Source organism: Dipodomys ordii, unplaced genomic scaffold (assembly GCF_000151885.1).
Source record: "Dipodomys ordii isolate 6190 unplaced genomic scaffold, Dord_2.0 Scaffold13, whole genome shotgun sequence".
In the NCBI taxonomy this organism is placed as follows: Eukaryota; Metazoa; Chordata; class Mammalia; order Rodentia; family Heteromyidae; genus Dipodomys; species Dipodomys ordii.
Window position 1 is genome coordinate 7,527,559 of NW_012267229.1, and position 22,103 is coordinate 7,549,661.

Genomic DNA, 22,103 nt, shown 5'->3' on the forward strand with positions numbered 1-22,103 from the left:
TGTGAAGGGTAAACCAAAGGAGGAGGCTGCAATGCTTGGTAAGAAATGTACGCATTATCCTGCCCATGTAATTGTAACCCCTCTGTACAGTATCTTCACAAATAAAATTAAAAAAAAGAGAGATTAGTTTACATTTCAGTGGGGGCATTGATAACAAAACATAAACACATGGAGAATACTATCACATCAAATTTTTGTAAGTGGCGTGAAGAAAAGTAATCAGGCAAAGGAAAGGGGCTATAGAAGATCATTAATTTTAAATCAGGTGATCGAAGAGGGCTTTCTCCAAAAGATGCTCTTTCAACAATTTCTTTCGGGGACAAGGTCTTGCTGTGTAGCCTAGGTTGGCTTTGGAGCTGTGATCTTCCTCCTCAGCTTTCTGATGCTACAATTTAGAAGTGTGTAATACCATAACTAAGCATTAAACATGTTTTTTAGTAAGGAGTCAACTATAGAATAAGCTAGAAGCTAAGTGCTTCTAGGAGAAGCAAGAGCAATGAAAAAGACTGTGAAGCTAGAATAAGAGAATAGCTGGAGATGAGTACAGTGCATGCAGGTGAGTGTAGAGGAGACTATGCTGGCTCAGTGGTAGAGCGCTTGCCTTGCATGCATGAGGCCCTGGGTTCGATTCCGCACCACCACACAAGCAGAAAACAAGCCAGTAGTGGCACTGTGGCTCAAGTGGTAGGGTGCTAGCCTTGAGCTGAAGACCTGAGGGACAGTGCCCAAGCCCAGAGTTCAAACCCCATGACCAACAACAATAACAAAAAAGAATTACAGGGTAAATAGTATGGATTATAGTTGAATTATGATTGAAGTGCTTTAGAAAACTCAAAGCAGATGAGAAACATAATCTTACTCAAGTTTCTAACTTCCTTACCCGGTCATCAATACAAGAAAAAACGGTGGTAACTTAGACCAAGTTGGCTGGAATGTATATGTTGTTTAATGGTAGGAAATGGAATATAATTTTAACACTAAGACCAACATGGCTTATTAATGTATAATCTGTGGAAAATGAATAGGAAAAAAAAGAATAAAGTAGTGATTCCTAAGTCTTGGCTTAAGCATCTGTGTGAATGATCATGAAAGATGACACTTGAACCAAAGTACTGTTATGAATCAAATGTTTGTTAGTTTGTATTTCTGTCATTCATCTATATCTACAACTTAGAAGTTGTGAGTGTTCAATCATAATGATAGGCTGCAGGAAAAGTAGCATAATAGGTTACAATCTAGATAATAATAGTTTTCCATCAAAAAATCATGTTTTCTTCCCAATATATAGGAAATTTTTAAAATGATCTATGTAGCACAGTTGGGAAAAACTTTTCTAGAATTTACTGACTTCCTGTAAGAGTGCCTATCATTGGAAATAAAAAAATGCAACATAGAGATTTCACATCTCCTTTATTGCTTTTGCATTTCAGATAATGCTCATTTTGTATGCATCCAAACAGTTTGAAAATCTACTTATCTTCTCTGAGCAGAAATTATTTAATGTTATTAAGTGTTGAATTTTTGGCACTAGTAGGAAGAACTGACTCCAACTGGAAAAATCATAAAACAAATTTTATCTGTGCTTAGAAATATTGGTTAAAATAAATAACATGCCTGGTTGACCGTAATATTTAGGTCCATCACAAAAAATTCCTGTATTTGAGATATCACCACCCATTGAGAAACTGCTTCCTGCACATTGGAGATGATGGCACCTTCTTTCTGGAAAATGTTGGCATCTATCAATACTAACATCACATTAACAGACACTTTCCTGTTACTGAGAGCTGAGAGAGCAGAATCATTTGTACGATCTGTATCCACATGATTTCTGGAAAATCTTATTAAGATTAAAAGGCTGAGCTGTAAGGTGGCCTGTTTCCCAATGATGTCTGACTGTGGTTCACTGAACAGATTCATTTGGAAAATGAGACAGGCAAAAACACTTAGAAGTTGAAGTCCTGAGGAAAAGAGGATTGCAATAGAGTTGATGTACAGTTACTGTTTTCAGGAATGAAATATAGAGCACTGAGGGGGAAATTGCCTTTGGTAATAATTTGAAAACCATTTGATGTTGACAATATAGACATACATTTTTTCCTAGTGGTTTTTCAGTGGCAAATCCATCTTGTTTTCAACACTCCCACCTACCTTTTTAATGTATGTTTTTTCTTTCTTAGATAAGGAGTAACAGTAGGGTTCCGAAGCCTGTGTGTATCTCTTTTTCAGGAGTTATAACACAGTGGGTAAAGCATGGCTTAGAATAGAAAAGAGCTACAAGTTTCATTAGAATATTGTCTTATTCTAGCCTGGAGGAAAGCCAGCCCTGAAAAATCCTATGATCTGTCTTTTTAGAGAAGGTGTTGGTTGCCCATCATTGGGTCTTTGTAGAGACATCAAAAATGGGACACCTGAAAGATTGACAGCATTTATTTCCTATAATGAAATGATTGATAAGACTTCACTTATCTGCTACACAGAGGTTGAAATATGACCTTCATTTTTCTGATCAGAAACAGGCATACGAGTGTGAGGCAAATTGATAATTGCTCACAGAACTTTCAGAAGATTCTGTTGATTTTCATCAAGGAGATCACTATAATAGTGATTATGAGATTAAATTGATCCAGAGAGTGTTGCTTTCAACATGACAGCTGTGGAATGAGTTTCTTAGGTGAAAAAAGAGACCCATTATTCAGGACAAAATGATATTAGCACAGTTCTGCCACAGTTCTGAGGAGTCATGTCAACCTGGAAAGCAGGAGTTCAAGGTCAGAATACCCTGTAGATCTATCTAGTTGAATAAAGCAAAAATGTCTCCTGTTGTACTTTCATAAAACCAGAGTTTCAGAAATTCTTGCGTTGTTCTCCGTGCTTGCTCATAATTGGAAATTTTAATTGCTAAGAGCCAACACAAAATCCCCAAATCCAGCTTTTTCTTTTGAGTGTCAAAAATCACAGAACAAACATACACATATGTAAATGTCATTCTGTTCCAATACATTTAAGGAAGACAAAAGAATCAGCATTGTAATGAGGGTTTTGGAGGTCTGACTTAGAATTTTCACAACTTACCTACTATGATCTGATGTTTAAGCATTTAATTCATCCTTAATCTTCATTACAACTTTTTTCTATATGGAAAATAAACTAAAGTTTCATATCAATCCAGGAAGTAGTCTCAGTATCACCACTAAAGAATGGGGATTTCATTTATTTCTGTTAGCTCACATAACATTTGGACCTAATGTTTCCAAAGAAGTCACCACCAAAGAAACTGCTTTTCATAAGAAATAATGTTTTCCAATTTTGCCTTTAACCTAACATCTGTAAAGCTTTCATCCAATGAGTTTACATATTCATTTTATATATTATAAGGAAATATTACACATAGCGATATTATTCAACATATACAACAATAAGTGAAAGCAAAGAATCTCTGTTATTTTAGTTAATAAGCCCACTAATGAGTAAATGCATGAGTTCCATTAAGATAAACCTAAATCAAAATTCCATTAAAATAATGTAAATCAATATTCCCATAACTAGCCAATATTGGTTTAAAGTGTCCCTGAATAATTAATGGTCAAAAACAGATAAAGAAAAGCTACTCTACCTAGACAAGTTCATCAGAGGTTAAAAAAAAGGATAATTTTTTTTCTTATTCTGTCCTTATGGATAGACAATATCTTTGCTTAACATAAAGGGTATTTTCACAATTGAATTAAAAAGACATTTTACCTATCTTTTGAAAACTGAGTTATAATTGTTAAAATTATTACTACTATCTTTTCTATATCTATCAATGACAAGTAGACAGCAGAGATGGAAATTCATTCAATCCGCTCCTTTTCCTTAGGTAATTTGCTTTCAGTACATTTTCCTGGCTCCAAAACACATTTTACATTGAAAAATCCCCCTTTTCCTTTTTAAATAACTTTCCAAAGACATTGTTTTCACGCACAGATGCTTTCTCTCTATAAAAATAAGCATAGACCAACAGCCTGCCTAAGATCCTATGATTCTACATGTTCTGCTATTTATTCTATAGAGTTATTCAAAGCATCAGGCACGAAAATTAAAAAATTTGGCTATAAGAATACATGTTATTGCAGGATGGTTTTTCTCTTGAGGATACAGAAAATAAATTGGAGCAATTACTCAAAGAATCAGCATACCCACAGTACAGACATATCCTTCTAAAAGCCCAACAATCTCTGTCCATTTTCTTACACATATAGGGATTTGTGCCTTTCCACTTGACAATAAGCAAAAAGTCTTTTAGAAAATGGTGATGGGAGTCAATAATTCATTGTCTATACCACAAAAATTAAGTAAAGAAAAGGGTGGGTCGAAGGGGGGTTGAGAATGTTGGAGGTGACACTGATTGCCATATTTTATATTCATAGACTGCTTTATGAAATGATTTTTACAAGAGAAAATGGTGAGGGAAAGAAATATTGAGATTGGGAAGATGAGAGTGGGGACAACCTGTGTGGGCTAATTGTCTCTATGATGATGCATGTATTCTCTCAAACACCTAGCTGGTGTAGGTATTAATAGTATTCTTATCATGGTTTGGGTTACACCAAAAGGGGTTTATCTGCGAGGCAAAGGTAGTACCAATAGAGAAGTGAGTGACAGAATGTTGTAAACGCAGTGACATTTGTCTCCCACACTCATACTGTGGGCAGCTGGAGCCACAATGTGTGACACGGATTTAGGAAAAATGAACCCCACTGGAGGAGAGAGGATCTGGGGAATTAATACATTGTCTTTTTAAAGTTTCTCATTGAGGGCTTGTTGCACAGGTCATTGATTCTAACACTTTGCTTGTCCTGTGAATTGGAAAAGAGCATTTGAGTTCAAGAGAAAATTCTCACACAAGAAGGCAACTGGAATTCATCAGCTGAGAAACAGCTGGAAGTAGAGGTTCCTAGGTTGAAAACCAGGCCTCACACTTGTCAAAAACACTGATGTTTCAACCATGCCTTAGCTCATCCAAATCTTCCCCAGGTCTCCCATGATTTGGTGAAATTGTAGATGAAGATCACAGTCTTTTAAAATAGCCCTTCTTCCCCATCCATCCTTCTCAGAGCAAGAGAAAATGCTTTTTAGAATTAGCTGTAAATCTGGCCTTCATGATGCATGTTAAAGCCAAATGTTTATGATCACCTAAACTTTCCTTGATAACTCAAGTCATTCCATGAGCTCTTTTTCATAGGATATGTGCACGATATATGTGTGGAAGGAATATAGGCAGTCCATCTGGTCACCCAAAAGAAGAGAATAAGTACTGATGGTGTGGAAGAACCAGTCTGAGGTAGACCTGAACCAAGAGTGCTTTGGGGAAATATTTTCCAAGTCCTTAGTTGTGGACTTACTTCCCTGTTCTTTCAACATGGCTAACAGGAAACACCTCCACTACCTTCCAAGTTCCATCTTCATCTTCATGTAGATTAGATGCTGTTTGGTGAACAATTAAATTTCAAAGTCTAACAATATGTTTGTTCAGTTGACGTAAACAAGAGACAACTAAATATGAACTTTGGCAAAAGCATATTAATCATTGACTAATAATGGGATTTTCAGGGAAGACAAGACAATACGTGACAATAACGCAGCTACATCTAAAGTAGCAACACCTGTGAAAATGCTACCCCGACTTGTTTGTATCAATGATTATGAACAGCATGCGAAATCAGTGCTTCAAAAGGCTATATATGACTATTACAGATCTGGGGCAAATGATCAGGAAACCTTGGCTGATAATATTACAGCATTTTCCAGGTAAGAGAACTTGTTATCTAAAATTGTGTTTTCAAGCCAGGAGACAGTGTCTCATGCTTATAATCCTAGTTACTCAGGAGGTTGAGATCTGAGGAGTGTGGTTCAAAGCCAGCAGTGTATGAAACTCTTACCCCCAATTAACGACAAAAAGCTAGAAGTAGAGCTATGGCTTAGGTGGTAGAGCACTGGCCTTGAGTAAAAAAGCTCAGGGACAATGCCTAGGCTGGAGTTCAAGTCCCAAAAGTATCACACACACACACACACACACACACACACACACACACAAGTGTTTTGATATTACACAAAGACATTGTACCAAATTAAGCACTAGCTTTGTGTTGATGGTAGAGATTTATTTGTGTGCATTTGTGATGAACAGAGAAGGGGAGAAATTCCTGGAGCTGTCATAAAAGCTAGGACCTTAAATTGTTTAAAAACAATATTCCAAGCCTTGGAATATTGAGCCATTGACTGCAATTTCCAACCCATTTCCTCACCTAAAAGTATAATGATAATTAATTTAACAGCATTTTAAAAGTAGTCACAAATTCTGAGGGCTCCATTTTTTTCTCAGAGTACCACAGTGATTACTTAGGTTCATGGAGTAGGAAACAGCTCTAAAAGCAAGATAGTCATCTTATCTAGTTGAACCAGATAGGATTGTTGTTTCAAATGTTTGCATCCTGCTGGCTTCTTGTGAGATCATTCATTTTGATTACTGGTGTCTAAACTTTCACTTTAGATTTCAATTTGTCAGTGTGGCATTAATCTTTCAACCTTTCTGTTTCATCTCTCCTTTGCAGGGCTCCATCTCTCTTCCCAAATTAATTTTCCCTTGACTTTCATATTTCAAGACACAAGATGGTGGCTGTCATGGTTTATGTTTCTTGTTTGTAATAAAAACAAGAAAGAAAGATAACTCTAAAGGGGTGATTCTTCTCACAGGAGAAGCGGTGGGGTGGGGGTTCAGCTTTCAATACACTGCTCTCTTTCAGTACAATCGTTCCTAAAGACCATGAATGTTACAAGCATTTATTGATGGTAACACATTTAAGGAGAAAGGGGTAAGAATATACAGGAAGAAAGAACTTGCCTTCCCTTTGATTTCTCCTTTAATCTCCTGCAAAATTACTTCCAATTACTTTTCTACATGTAAATTAGGAGAAATGAAATTACCCTGGCCAAGATAGTCCTTGGCAGACAGCACCTCCAGGAGCCTAAAAATGTTACTGGGCGGAGAGGGGTTTCTCCTCTCCCCGACAGCTCTAGACTCAGGAATGCCCTGAAACATAGCTGAACTAAAAAAAAAAAAATGCTGTGGAAACCGTGGAAGGGAGAATCAGCTAAGAACAGACGGGCCTAAAATTTCCACCAATTTTTGGCAAAAATGATCTTTTTTAAAAAAACTGTATTTTTTATTGTCTTTAAGTAGTTGTACAAAGGAGTTAATATGTCAGTCCATGAGTATAATGCATTGTCATCAATATCAAACTTTTCAGCATTCTTCCTGTTTCCTGGGTTCTGTTTTTCAGACTTGGGGGAGCTGCAAATGTTGTTGTTACAGGATGTTCCTCTTTGGGACCATGTCACCTCTGTCCCCCAGTTAGCATGGTTTGTCTATGAATGGCCTCAAAAAAAAGAAAAGAAAACCCCACAGAACCCAAATAGGTCATTATAATCAAGTAATGTTCAGGGCTGTGGCAAATGTATAGGGTGAGTGTCTCAGCATCACTCCAGATGATTTCCTATTCTGTCTCTGTGCAGCCTTCCTTTCCCTTTACACACTTCACGACACTTCGTTAGTTAATTTATGTTTATAATTAGTCTTCATGGACTAGAAACTCCCATCTGCTGAAGAGAGATCGATTAGTAGACTGTTCCCATCCACTCCAGTGGATACACACTGATTTTGGCCACCATAATGCTAGTCAGTTGAAATGATGTGAAATGGACTCAAAACAGGTGGCCAAGAGGAGGTCAGAAGAGGAACAAAGGATTGCAGCAAAGTGGTTGGACCATGTAAGCAATCTCCCGAATTCTAGAAACTTTGTTAAGCATAGAATGCTTGGTGACCTCCAAGTTATAACCTGGAAAATCAGCTTAAAGCTCTTGTGAGTTACATGGCACACCACCAAGTATCAGCATCCTATGTGGGTATTACTGAGGAATTCAGAGATTGGACTTGGACAACCGAAAGAGTTAACATTATTCCATTTGCATGGACTATGATCATTCTCTTCTGATCATATTTAAAGAGTTAAAAAAAAGGAATCAAAGCAACTCTCTTTGGAGGACGGGCAATACTCTTTAAAAATATCAAGTAGTTGAGTTTATGTTGCAAGAAATATTAGGGGTGGTTCCCCATGTAACATCTTTTTCTCTGTGATTTATTTTCCGTGTGACTTGATTCCTTGCCTTGTACCATTGTAGCTGGTCATATGGGACTTAGAATAGCATTTGTACTAGGGCTGCAGAGGCTTGGTGTTGATGGTATGAAGACAAGCATTCTGAAGTTTCTCATTCTGATTCAAAGAAAAGCTGCAAAACCAACAGAACCTCAGATAACCTGTTGTGACACAAGGTCAGGGTATTTCAAAGACATTTATGAAATTTCTACTCCTCCCATTCCCACAAGTAAAATCAAAGGTCATGTTCAGTGATAGCTTTTATCTTTCCTGTACAGAGATCTGACAACCACATTAAGTTTCAAGGACATGGGACACTCATATAACCGAGAAGTTGCTTGTATATATTAGGATGCTAATACGATGTTGACCAAAATAAGAGGGAGAAAATCACACACACACACACACACACACAGACACACACACACACACACACAGACACACACACACACCACAAAAAATGCAAAATCAGTCAGTAGAATGAAAGTTCCTATGACAAATAAAATATAAACAGGGCAAATGGTAGCTTGTTGGATTTTGCAAGATGTGTTTTGATTGGGGTTAATTTGAAAAAGAAAAACAGAACATCTTACATACATTCTTTGTAGGTTTATCTGAAATTATTACTGATGGAAAGTAACTCCACAACAGGTGTGTTTGGGATCTTCGCCTCCTCCCTCCACAACATGACTTTAGAAAGGAAGCTCTTCTCTTCCCTGCTATTTATATAACTGAAGGTTGAAAGTGACATTATCCTCATTTGTGTATTTAAGAAGCACTATAAACTCACCAATGGGATTTCCAGTATGCATAAAAGGCTCTAGATCTGTCAGCTAAAACCTCAAATAGGTGCTAAGGTGCTTTCTGAATCATGTAAAGGTTTAGAGTGAAAAGAAAAGGAAGGGAGAGGTACTGGGATGGAATTCATGAGTCTTTCTTATACATCCTAGAAAACACAAGCCTGGATCGGTCAGCTGGCATCATCAGCATCTGTGCAGCTCCAATACAAGTGGTTTTTAAATGACTTCAAAGAGTAGCCAGCCCTTGGCGGGAGGGTGGGGGGTGAGGGAGGGGATGGGCACGTTGCCTGATTTTTTTTGGGGGGGGGTCCAGTCGTGGGGCCTGAACTCTGGGCCTGGGTGCTGTCCCTCAGCTCTTCAGCTCAAGGCTAGCACTCTACCACTTAGCCACAGCACCACTTCCGGCTTTTTCCTTTTTGCTTATGTGGTGCTGAGGAATCGAACCCAGGGCCTTGAGCATGCAAAGCAAGTGCTCTACCACTGAGCCACCTTCCCAGCCCCACATTGCCTGATTTTTATGATAAGTTAAATGTGTGGACTTAGAGTTTGGATGCAAAGTCCTGACTGCAGGCACATCTGAGCACAATGTAAAGTTTTCCTATCCAACAGGATGAAAGAACAGCCAGTTAAATCTGGAGTGGAGTCAGGTGGGGTTCAGAAAGCTATGACAACTAAATAGCAAATATACTGTCCTTGCCAGTTGGGAAAAAAAAAACCCGGATGTGGAAGACTCTCCAAAGGATGTACATTTTACCATTCCCGTTGGCATTATTCAATCTTGCTCAGCAATTGCATTTTATATACTAGTGGACCAGTTTCCTTAATACCCTCCAAATAGAAATTAGTGTTTACGGGAAGCAAGAACCCACAGTTACTAAGGTGATGGTGCCACCATGTGGACAATAAAAAAGCTGCTCTTCAGAGAAAAAACTGGTTTTACTAAATGAAAATATAATAACATTGAAAAAGGTCCTTTCATGCACACACACACACACACACACACACACACACACACACACACCACAGAGATGCCCAGCAGCTTTGTATGTTCTTGTCACAAAAGCTTCGATTGTTCCTCCAGCCCTAAGTAAATATTAATACCCTTCAAGGTTGGCATGCCAGTGGGCTGCTATTAAAATCTTTTTTTCTCTCATTCTAATAACACACTTAGAAATGATTGGTAATTAAAACTCCTTCCAAGAATTCTTCCTTTGCCTGCTTAAAATGAAGATTAAAGCATCCTGCTGTGAAGGTCAGCAAAGAAGAAAAGACTTCTAGCCACACAGCATATAGTGTGACATACTATAATGACAATCAAGATGTTCAAAGGAATGGTGCAGACTTCATGCGGCAAAGGTGCTTTATTGTGCTTTTCAGAGACTGTGTGCTTTTACTTTATTATTGGAAGTAGAGTTAGATGACTGACCTGTAGTTTGTTCAGAAAGCAATATTACGTTCAGTTTTCTTTTTAAGCTACAAGATATTTTATTTCTGGTTTCTGCATTAATAAGTCACTTTACTAAGTTGCTAAAACTTCTCAAGGTAGAGTTAAAGCTAGGAAGTGAAATGTGACTATTGGTTAAGTATGGATATGTGTCTATACAAGGTGTTTTTTATATTGATAGGAATAAAGCTGTATTTTCTTATGTTTAATCAATTTCTAATGAGGGGAATAATGAACCCAAACAAGGAGGAAATATAAATTGGTTTTTCTGAGAGGAAAGGGAACATAAACTCTCTTAGTGATTTGCTGGTTGCTGAGTTATAGGTAGATTTCAACACTGAAGAATCACAGCAAAAGTCATTTAAAATAATTTTCACAAACACCTTAAGCAAAATATCAACCGTTCCTGACAAATAACCATTTTGAGAAAAATGTTTAGCTAAACTGAAGAAAAGGAAACAAAACCATCATCCTTTGTCATCATACTTCATTGAGTACAACAATCAGTGCTATTATTTTTTGACAAAGTAAGTTATCATTTTAAAAATTAACTGCCTGAAGCTACTATCTATCACAGACAAACGAGGACAAAGTAGGGGCAGCAGATCTTCTGAAACACTAACCCATCTGCCTTTGTGCACCATCTGCAATGAATGGCCTTGGAGAAGTAAAGGAAGAATTACATTCACCAGACAGTTGTAAGGGATGGTTGTTTTTCTTGGTTTCTTGTTGGTTGTGGAGCTTGAACTCAGGACTTGGGCACTGTCCCTGAGCTTTTTGTGCTCAAGGCTAATGCTCTACCACTTTCAGCCACAGCTTCACTTCTGATTTTCTGGTGGTAAATTGGAGATAAAAGTCTCACAGACTTTTCTGCCTGGGCTGGCTTTGAGCTGTGATCTTCAGATCTCAGCCTCTGGAGTAGTTAGGATTACAGGCATGAGCCACTGGTGCCTGACTATATATGATGTTTAATATAATCACTACAAACTAGAAGTGATGCCAGTGTCCCTTAGCTTGGAATTAACCCCTAACCGCGCTAGCCCTGTGCAATAGAATACTATTCATCAACCCCCAAACACAAAGTCTTGGTCTGTGCAATGCTTAGGATGAGCATTAGATTCATGATGGAAAGAAGACAGACTTCAAAAGGCTAAATGACTGTATGATCTTATTATATGACATTCTCACCAAGCAGAATTATGATCATAAAGCACTCACAAAATGATTGCTGTCAAGCAATTTAGGTTGGGCGAAAGTTTAAGAAAATTGGGATTTAGGAGATATCTAGACTGTTCCGGATCTTCATTGCCTTGGTCACTATGTCACTCTGTGCAGTGTCACCTCTCACAGCACAGTATACCAATGAGATGAATTCTCCTCCTTGTTCATTTCCCATGTGTGAGGCAATACTAGGGCTTGAATTCAGGACCTAGGCACTGTATTTTAGCTTTTTTTGCTCAAAGTTGGTGCTATGTCACTTGAACCACAGCTCTACTTTTGCTTTTTGGTGGTTAATTGAAGACTTAAGGAATTTCCTGCCCAGATCTGAACCTCAGATCTCAGTCTTCTGAGTAACTAGCCTATAGTGTTAATTATACTTCCATAAACATTGGAAAATTTATTATCTTTTCTTATTTTTTATATTCAAAAATTTTAACTGACACAGAAAAAGTAGCACATCTACATTGTATAACTTTCATTACCAGTTGTTAAAATTTTCTACCCTAATGAACATTTGAATTACTTCTTTTCCTTCACCACGCTTGGCTCAAAAAAAAAATCCAACAATATTTTCTTCTATTTAATTTTGTTTTTTTTGGGGGGGGGTCTGGTCATGGGGCCTGAACTCTGGGCCTGGGCGCATCCCTCAGCTCTTCAGCTCAAGGCTAGCGCTCTACCACTTGAGCCACAGCACCATTCCCGGCTTTTTTCTTTATGCTTATGTGGTGCTGAGGAATTGAACCCAGGGCCTCAGGCATGCAAGGCAAGTGCTCTACCACTGAGCCACCTTCCCAGCCCTTAATAATATTTTTATTGTTATTATAAAGGTGAAGTTTCATAAGTCAGGTAATAAGTACAATATCACCCATTCCCTCACTCTCTCCCAGTTTTCCGTTCCATCTCTATTCTATTTCACTTTCTACACAGTGTCTAATGAGTATCCCTGCCGAATTTGTTCACCTTTTGTTCCTCCATTTCTGTTCCCCTTATACTTTTCCAAAGACAAATGAACAAGACAAAAAGAAAACAAAACACACACACGAATGCTTGTTTCCATTTCCGGAAGTTTATTTAGATAAATCTTATTTTATATGATTAGAGGCACATAGGCATTGCGCCTTTGCGTTCTTCCCCTAAGAGTAGCCTTCCTTGGTCTTATTGTGTGTGGATGCCTAGAGTTCTGTATCAGTTACCATGTCTGGATGTATTTTATATCTCGCTTCTGCATATGAGAGAAAACACAAGCCATTGGTCATATTTTCTCTTTTTACCTTAAATGTGATTTGGCCATGCTTTTGAAATGTTAAAAATTATTTTTAAAAATTAACTTCTAGATGGAAGCTGTATCCACGGGTACTCCGGAATGTGGCTGAAATCGATCTGTCGACTACCGTGTTAGGACAGAGGGTCAGCATGCCGATCTGTGCTGCAGCTACCGCCATGCAGTGCATGGCTCATGTGGATGGTGAACTTGCTACTGTGAGAGGTAGGAAGAGAACCGGCAACCCAGGGACCAGGAGAGGACTTAGGGTTAGCAGCTCCTTCCTCTGAGTTCAGCAAACACTTCCCCGGATGTTTCTACATGCAGAGAAATTAAGTCTGTTGGTTCTACCATCAAAATGCTTGTTCTTACACACCTTGTTCTTCTACTTTCTAGTTGTGTGGCTCAGATGATCATTCTGTGCCTTAGTTTTCCTCAGCTGTGGAATGGGGATAAAAACAGTACCTGAAAATTCAGACATATAAAGTGCCTGGCGCAGTAGAAGGGCTTAGGAGAATGTCGGCTGTATTATGAGTGTGAATGCCAACATCTCAGAAAGTGGAGATCTGAGAAATGGCTGACCAAGGTGGCAGCTAGCTGACAGCAGAGGTGGAAGTCAACTTATTTTAAAAGGCAACCTGCTTCCTCCAAGCTAAATTATGTATAGTATACGATGAAGGAGCAAATACAGAGTATTTTTCCCTATGCTTTTGGATCAGGATTCTTCTTTATGGGGGGGGTGTTATGCCTTAGAAGGGAATGAAGAAACAATCATCAACAGTGTAATAAAATTTGTTATTATGATGCATTAACTTCCTGGTTCTCTGGCTGCGATGAACATTTGAAAGACTGTGCCCAAATCTCTGTAAATTCTTCTTTGAGACACTCATATGAAAGTGAGTAATGAATGTGACTTGACATCTTTTGATATTAAGGAAGGCAAGAAGGAAGGCTAAAAGTATGAACAAAGTACTGTGTGAAAGCACTTTGGTTCTATGAATGAAAAACCAATCATGCGGGTTCAAGTTCTTCTTTTCATATGTGCCATGGGAGAATGGTACAGAGAAGCTGACAGGCTTAGTCAGAGGCTGCAGCTTTCTTGATACTAGGACCAGAGGGAGGTAGGAGGCTGAGATGTTCCAGGTTTGTTTATGGTCCTCCTTAAACTTAGAGAGAAGGAAAAACCATGGGAGATCTTTTTATTCTTATATTTTTATTATTATTAAATAGTTGTAAAAATTACCCTACAAAGTATCAGTTTGTTTATTTATTTGTTTGTTTGTTTTTTATTGTCTGTCGTGGGGCTTGAACTCTGGGCCTGGGCGCTGTCCCTCACTCAGCTCTTCTGCTCAAGGCTAGCACTCTACTACTTGAGCCACAGCACCACTTCCAATTTTCTGAGTGGTTTATTGGAGATAAGAGTCTCATGGAGTTTCCTGCCCGGGCTGGCTTTGAACCACGATCCTCAGATCTCAGTCTCCTGAGTAGCTAGGATTACAGTTGTGAGCCACTGGTGCCTGGCTGGCAATAGAATATTGCTTTTTTAAAAAGTGGTTACAACCATTATTAGGTTCTAAAATATATTTGAAAATGAAGATGCTTACCACAGTTTACAATTTTTGTTTGAGTGACTTTATGTGTCCCAGGGCTAGTATCACATTCTCTGTCTCATTCATACTGAGATTTTTGTGTGGTAGCCAAAATGGGGCTGCCAGATCTTAGTTCTAGCTAACTTCTCCCCAAGGGTCTGTGGATATGGGGGTCACGAAATCTTTGAATACTTCAAGAAGCCAGAAATCTAGATTTTTTATGTATAATCTCCTAGTTTTTCTATGTTGCCAAATAAATCACAATTCTCTAAAAATACTATTTGGGGCAACAATGTGTGGGCCAAAGAAAATACTTTTGTGGGCTACAACTGCCCCTTGGGCTGTTCAGCAGAGACACCTGATTTATGGGGAAATTCACCACTAACTGGTTTTGCTTCTTGTGGCAGGTCATTTTCACTCTCTAGACTTACATTTCTCAGTGATAAAGTGAACTGCTTAAGCAAGACCAATGGCTTGAATGCTTTGTCTCCCTCCAGAGGGATGGAGCCAATCTGGCGGATCTTAGCTGTGTCAATTAAGGGTCAGTTTATTTGTATTGCATATTTTCAGAAGAAAGTTCTTTTTTTTAAAAAAAAAAAAAGAGTCCTGCTGCTAAAGCAAAAACAGAGAAGAAAAAACTCATAGTGTGAAAACTGCAAAGACAAAATAAAAAATTTCCCCAAGGATTAGGTGATCTTTGGTTTGTCTCCTCTTAACGTTTCTTTAAATACAAAAGAGAGATAATTGAATGTGCACAGCTGTCCTTCCTTATTTTTGTGAAATCCCAACTCTTGGATATTTTATACCATCCCAAGAGAATATAAATGGGGATTTCTTGCACATTTGTATATTAGTCCTCTGTTTTTCATGCTGCATTTTTGGGATACAGGAGAAGAATAGATAGATAGATAGATAGATAGATAGATAGATAGATAGATAGATAGATAGATAGATAGATAATCTTTGAATCTTGCTAAAAGCAGAAGCAAATATTTAATAAATATTACATCAATTCAAAAGGTGATATATCAACCAAATGCTTTGGCTCACATCTATAATCCTAGCTTCTTAGCAGGCTGAGATCTGAGGACCCTGGTTAAAAGCCAGCCTATACAGGAAAGTCCATGGGACTGTTATCTCCAATTAATCAGAAAAAAAATCCATGAAAAAAACTGTGGCTCAAGTGGTAGAATACAAGAATTGAGCAGAAAAGCTAAGGGACAATGCCCAAGTCCCAGTACTGAAAAGAAAGAAAGAAAGAAAGAAGAAAGGAAGAGACACTTCAGAGTTTTGTGAAAAATGATGACTTTTATTAAGCAATTAATGTGAGAGGCAATTTGAATTTATGACCTCATTTATTCTTACCACCACCAATTTCTAAATATCTGTAACTGCCACAAGAGCCCAAAGGCAAACCCTATATTATCGTCTTTGAATATTAATTGAAAACATAGTATGGTTTCATGGTTTTATCCTTTGACTTTAACAAGATGGAATCAACCACAGAAAAATGAAATTCATTAGGAAATAAGAGCCTTGTGTAAAACTTGTGAGCATATGTGAGGGGTCTTGAATTATGAACAAACAAAAATTAAAATTTGGAAAAACTCTTTTGAACTGGAGGGCACATGAGTGGAAGGCATTATGAAAGTTTGGTATGCGTTGTGCTGTGGATAGCAGATTGGTTGTAGCAGATTTCTTAATTGTAATTTAATAAGTAGAGATTGTTATGATATGTAACAAGTCTTCTAGATACCTCTAGTAATAATGGCACATGCATTTGATACTCTAGTTGATTAATTTTTAGTTTTGGATTTAAATTTTTTTCTTTCATATTCCTCAGGAGAGAATGCAGTGCGATTTTTACAAGTTTGTAACACACTGAAGGAAATAGCAATAATAAAAATGTTAGCAGTAGATAAAATATATAGCTACACTAGCTTCAGTTTAATCTTGCAAGGGAAGTAGAACATTTCTGACCTCAGAGAAGCAATTGATAATATAATACTTATTGTGCTATTTGATGTTTTGCAAAAATTACCGTGGGAATCTCTGATTTTAGGTTTAGGATTATAACACATTTTTATTTTAATTTTTTGGTTGGTCATTTGCTTGAACTCTGGGCCTGGGTGCTGTCCCTGAGCTCTTCAGCTCAAGGCAAGTGCTCTACCACTTGAGCCACAGTGCCACTTCTGGTTTTCTGGTAGTTAAGTGGAGATAGGAATCTCATGGACTTTTTCTGGCTGTACTGGCTTTGACCCATGATCCTCAGATCTCAGCCTCCTAAGTAGCTAGGATTATAGGCATGAGCCACTGGCTCACCAGCGCCTGGTTATAACAAATTTTTATTTCATCTTCCATGAAGCTACCTTGGTAGTGGTGGTGGTAGTTGTTTTTCTTCTTTCTTCTTTTTCTTTATGGTACTGAGGACTTGAACCCAGGGCCACGTGCATGCTAGGCAAGTACTCTACCACTGAACCACATTCCCAGCCCCCTTGGTTCTTTTGTTCCTCTTCAAATACAAGAAATAACAAAAGGAAAATGAAATTCATTATATATTGATGTATCTTTTATGCTTCTGACTTGTTATGTAGATGAATTCCACATGAGGGAGTGCTGGGACCTCTTATAGACAAATATGAAAACCCACCTAAAGCGTTCCAGGAATGCTCAATATATTAGCAAATTCTTATTAAACTGTCAAAAAAAAGTTTAAAAAGAAATTCCTGCCCCTGGATGCAATTAGAGGCTACCACACAGGATTTGATGGGCCATAAAACCATTAAATCTGAACACTTTCTTTTTGAACCTAAAAGGCTAGCACATTCCTAAGTGAAGTTGGGGGGGGGAGGGGACTCAGCTATGATCTGACCACCTATTAAGGTGCAGGTGGAAGACATTGCAGAGGAACACAAAAAGCCATACAAACTCCAAAGAACTGAGGGTGTCGGCATGAGCTCTAGCTGTTGAATTTTCTGGATTTTCCAAGATTAAGTGATCAACTTTAACACCGAATGAGGGACCATTCAATAGAGGGTAGAAAAATTCTCATTTCCTTTGCTTCAAACTCAAGTGGTTGACTTTTCAAAGTTTTATTGAATTATATATTTGCATTCTGCACTTGGTGACTGAGGCACACCTCCTGGGAAAATCTCCCCCATGCATGTGTCATCATCATGGTCATGGAACAGCAGAAAATAAAGGAATCCTGGAGCGAGTTCTAGCTTCTGTCAGTGATGGATATGACCTCAAGTCTGACTTAGTTGTGTGTCTTTGTCCAATATTTGCCCACTAAAATAAATCAAAATTAGGGGGAAATAAAGGAGAAACCCTAAAGCTTTGTCCAAATTATGTTTGGTAAGTATTGTAAAGGCAATACTTGTTTGCGACATTGTAGTTAAAAAAAAGAAAGAAAAACAAATTAAAATACCTAAAAAAATTGTTCATATTATTTTACCCTTAAGTTAGCTCCATATTTTATGTATGCATACATACACACATACCTAACTCACAATATACACATACACATATATACAAATATAATATAACACATCTAATTTATATAAATCTATACATATATAACACTAACATGACACACATATGCACATACAATCACACACCTAACACAGCACAAACATACATATATACTAAATCACACATGTATACACACATCGCACTCATATATACAAATGCATACACCCATAAATCCATATGTAAATACATTGTACTACATAAAGATACACACACATAACACTCACATTGCAACAGCACATACACATGTGCATATATGAAAAGATAATGACCCTTCTTTCACAAAGATGTTGCTCTGCTGTGTACAATTATCTGCAGAAACTCATTGGCTTCACAGTGGATTATATCCTGATAAACTCAAAGTACATTAAAAATACCATGAATTTGATTGGTTAGGAGAATGGCTTTACAATGTACTGCAGAGTATCAAATATCAGATGCTGATCATGTAGCTGATTGGAACCTATAGCTCACTGATTTTGCCCTATTGCAAGATCTTTTTTGTAATTTTTTTCAACTCAGGGCCTGAGTGCTGTCCCTGAGCTTTTTGTGTTCAAAGCTAGTGCTCTACCACTTTGAGCCACAGCGTCATTTCCAGTGAGCTAGCGGTTATTTGAAGATAATATTCGCACAGACTTTCCTAACGGGGCCAGCTTTCAACCACAATCCTTTTTAATAAAAGCTAAGTTTATACTTGCAAAAAAAATGGTTCAGTGTACGATGAGACAAAAATGTGTGAATGGAACACATCTATTAGAAACTGGCATGGGAACTGTGCCTTTAATCTCAGCACTTGAGAGGCAGGAAGAGTGAATATGAGGTTAACCTGGGCAGCAAGGAGAAAATCTCTCCAAGAAAAAGAAACCAAGCAAGTCAGTGAATGCATCCATTAAAAACTAAAACCTAGCTGGGTTCAGTGGCTCCTGCCTATAATCCTAGCTACTCAGAAGGCTGAGATCTGAGGATCATTGTTTGAAGTCAGCCTGAGCAGGAAAGCTGATGAGACTCTTATCTCCAATTAACCAGACAAAAGCCAGAAGAACTGTGTGGCTCAGGTAGCAGAACAGTGAGCAGACAGGCACAGGTCTGTGTCCTAATTCTGAGGTTGTTAAACTGTGGGAGGGTGATTTAAATTGCCAAGTGCTAACCTGATATACTCAAAGCCATTGTTAAACGGCATCACCTCTGTGGTGAGGTCTCCCTGTGATCTGCCAGTTAGCCTAGGACTTGCCAATTCATTCAGATGACAGAATAATAATCTGAGAAGCGTTGCAGAAGATTTCTGTATAGAACGAAAGAGATACAGTGGCAGTGTAGCCCCCATTGTTGTCTCTGTTCCAGAATCAGACAACAGAGGGCCATGAAAGAGTTGGAAAAGATCAAGACTGGTTTGCTGATCTTTCTTGCATTGATTAAATTTATTAAGATCCCCAAATGGTCATTTAAGATTTGACCACATCTGAGTAGTAGGAGTCTATAGTTTGTTCTTCACTTAGATCAAGGGCTTCGGAACTTAAATTTTTCTGGGCAACCTCCATGGTAATTCTAGATAGTTGTTAGTAAACCTGAGCAAGGACAGGGCCCACACAGGGAAAGATGACACACTCAATTGCATTTATGGGTGCCCATTTCTGCACACACTTCAGAATATCAAACCTTGACTTTAGAGCCACAGGGCTCTAAATGGCTTACTACTTTGTCTTGGCATTTTGTTCATTACACAACGACTTCCTGCGCAGATGACAAGTTTTGTTTTTTCAACAAAGCTATTTTAGTGCAGCTGTTCTGGTGACTAACTTCTTAAACCAAAATCATCTTAAAAAGACATAAATCCATCTTCCCATACCTCTCCTCCATAACACCTTAGGTTCTTCTTAACAAATGACCCGTTTTTTTTTCTTCTTCTCCCCTTTCCTATAGAAAAACAATTTTGAAAACTCAATTCTCCTTTCCCTTACAAGTGGCCTATTAAAAAAAATCAGTTGAACCCTAAACTGTTCTGTTGTAGTCTAGATACATAGTTTATTCCCCATGAATTAGGACTCCAAATTATAAGCACAAATATCTTCTCTTTGGTTATGGGTGCCTGATGATCACTCGGATGGCCTTTGTTCTCAGATACAGGTCTTTCTCTTCCGTGCCATACTGGCATGATGTGATTTAGTTTGACCAGTGACTCAGCATCCTATTTGTAAGACTGTCAGATCTGACATTAAACATTGGGAAGCTATTTTGTAATCACTCAAGTGCATTCTTTGCTTTGAATAACTTCCCTCCTTTCTGACCCATCTTCTGACATCTTCCTTCAATCTGGCTATTTATTTTTCCTTACAATCTGAAATCTATGGATAAGTAAGTTTATATCACACACCTGATGGTTGATGAGTGTGCGGAGAGGAGATGTCACTCTCAAGGAGTTTGTTCCTTGATATTACAACTAGCCAGAGTTTAATGTATGAGCAAATGGGGCACATGAGTGTGTGCTCTTCTCCAGAGGGGGAGGGCTGTAGAAGAAAGGCAGATTTATCAGAGGAGCACAACTGACAGCTGGAAAACCATATGACAGCCATTGCCTACTCTACCACCAATAGCTCTTCCTCTTTTTTTTTTTTTTGCCAGACCCAGAGTTTGAACTCAGGGCCTGGGCACTGTCCCTGAGTCTCCTTATGCTCAAGGCTAGCCCTCTATCACTTAAGCCACAGGGCCACTTCCTGCTTTTTCTGAGTAGTTTATTGGAGATAAGAGTCTCTTAGACTCTTCTGCCTGGGTTGGCTTTGAATCACAAACTACAGATCTCAGCCACCTGAGTAGCTAGGATTACAGGTGTGAGCCACCGGCACATACCCTCCCTCTCATTTTTAAGGCCCTATTTTTGGAGGATCCTCACAGATAACCCATTAACTTAGATGAGTCCGTATGGAAAAAAAATATTGACTCCACTCTTGTCAAGAATGCTTCATAGTCAATTGCTTTGACCTTACTCAGCAGTTTTTAAGCAATGCACAATCCTAGGTCTCACTACAGACCAACTCATCAAGGCCTATATTTCCCCAGCAACTCCAAGTGATTCCTGAGCACATCAGAAGATGAGTAGTACCAGACAGAACATACATCCTAGTGGTTCCTGGTCAAAAGCAGAGTTTAAACTTATGGACAAGAAAACAGTACTAGATACAGCATGGAGATGATGCTCTACTTGAAGGTGCCCTACTTCCTCTGAGAGCCTAAAGATTTCAATACAATTCCCTGAAAGGAGCAAGAAGAAACTAACTCTAAATATGAGAGAGAGACAGACAGAGACACAGACAGACAGAGGCCTTCAGAGTATTTTTCAACTAGAGAGAGGGGGAAAGGCTTCAGACCACTTTTCAACCAAAACTCTAGCATGCACAGATTTAGTATCCAACTCCCTAAAATTCAAGCACACAATAAGTTTCCTAGCTTCATTTCTCTATATTTAGATTACCTGGACCAGAAATAAGTTTCCATGAAGGCTTGATGATAAATAAGTACACAAACTGCTCAAATCAACACAGTTGTGTTTCTTGGCCCCAGGCAAGAATACTTCCAGTTCATTTGGTTTTGCTGAGCTATTGCCTGTGATCTCCCATTCTTATCACTGTTCATTGTAGTTCAAGATGCACATGAACTCAGAGGTTACTATATTCCTATCTGATAAGAGCTGATACCTCAATGTGTTGATAACAGAGTCCATAGTATAGGCAGCCTAGCTAACCCTCTACTAAATGGGGTCTGGGGAAGGAGACACATTTACCTTATACCAGGTTATTACAGAATCTTACCACATATTCTCAACCTAGTTTGAAGTTTGGTATTGATATTCCTCCAGCACTGTTTTTCCTGCTAAGGATGGTTTTCATTATTCAAGGTCTTCTATTATGAATAGGAATAGAATTTTTGGATTGCCTTTTCTATTTCATTAAGGAATGTTGTTGGGATATTGCACTGAATTTGTTGATAGCTTTGGGCAGTATTGCCATTTTTCACGATGTTAATCCCCCAATCCAGGAGCATGGGAGGTTTTTCCACTACCTTAAATCT

At 38.3% G+C, this 22,103-nt stretch overlaps 1 protein-coding gene across 1 annotated transcript in view; it reads left to right on the top strand.

Annotated features, from left to right (window-relative positions):
* The first annotated feature begins 5,609 nt into the window (after positions 1–5,609).
* Hao1 (hydroxyacid oxidase (glycolate oxidase) 1) overlaps positions 5,610–22,103 on the top strand; it is a 47,445-nt gene continuing 30,951 nt past the window's right edge. The window contains exons 1-2 of the mRNA XM_013011085.1: positions 5,610–5,790; positions 12,995–13,146. Coding sequence (XP_012866539.1) covers positions 5,654–5,790; positions 12,995–13,146 — 289 coding nt within the window. The 5' untranslated portion in view covers positions 5,610–5,653. The remainder of the gene's footprint in view (positions 5,791–12,994; positions 13,147–22,103) is intronic.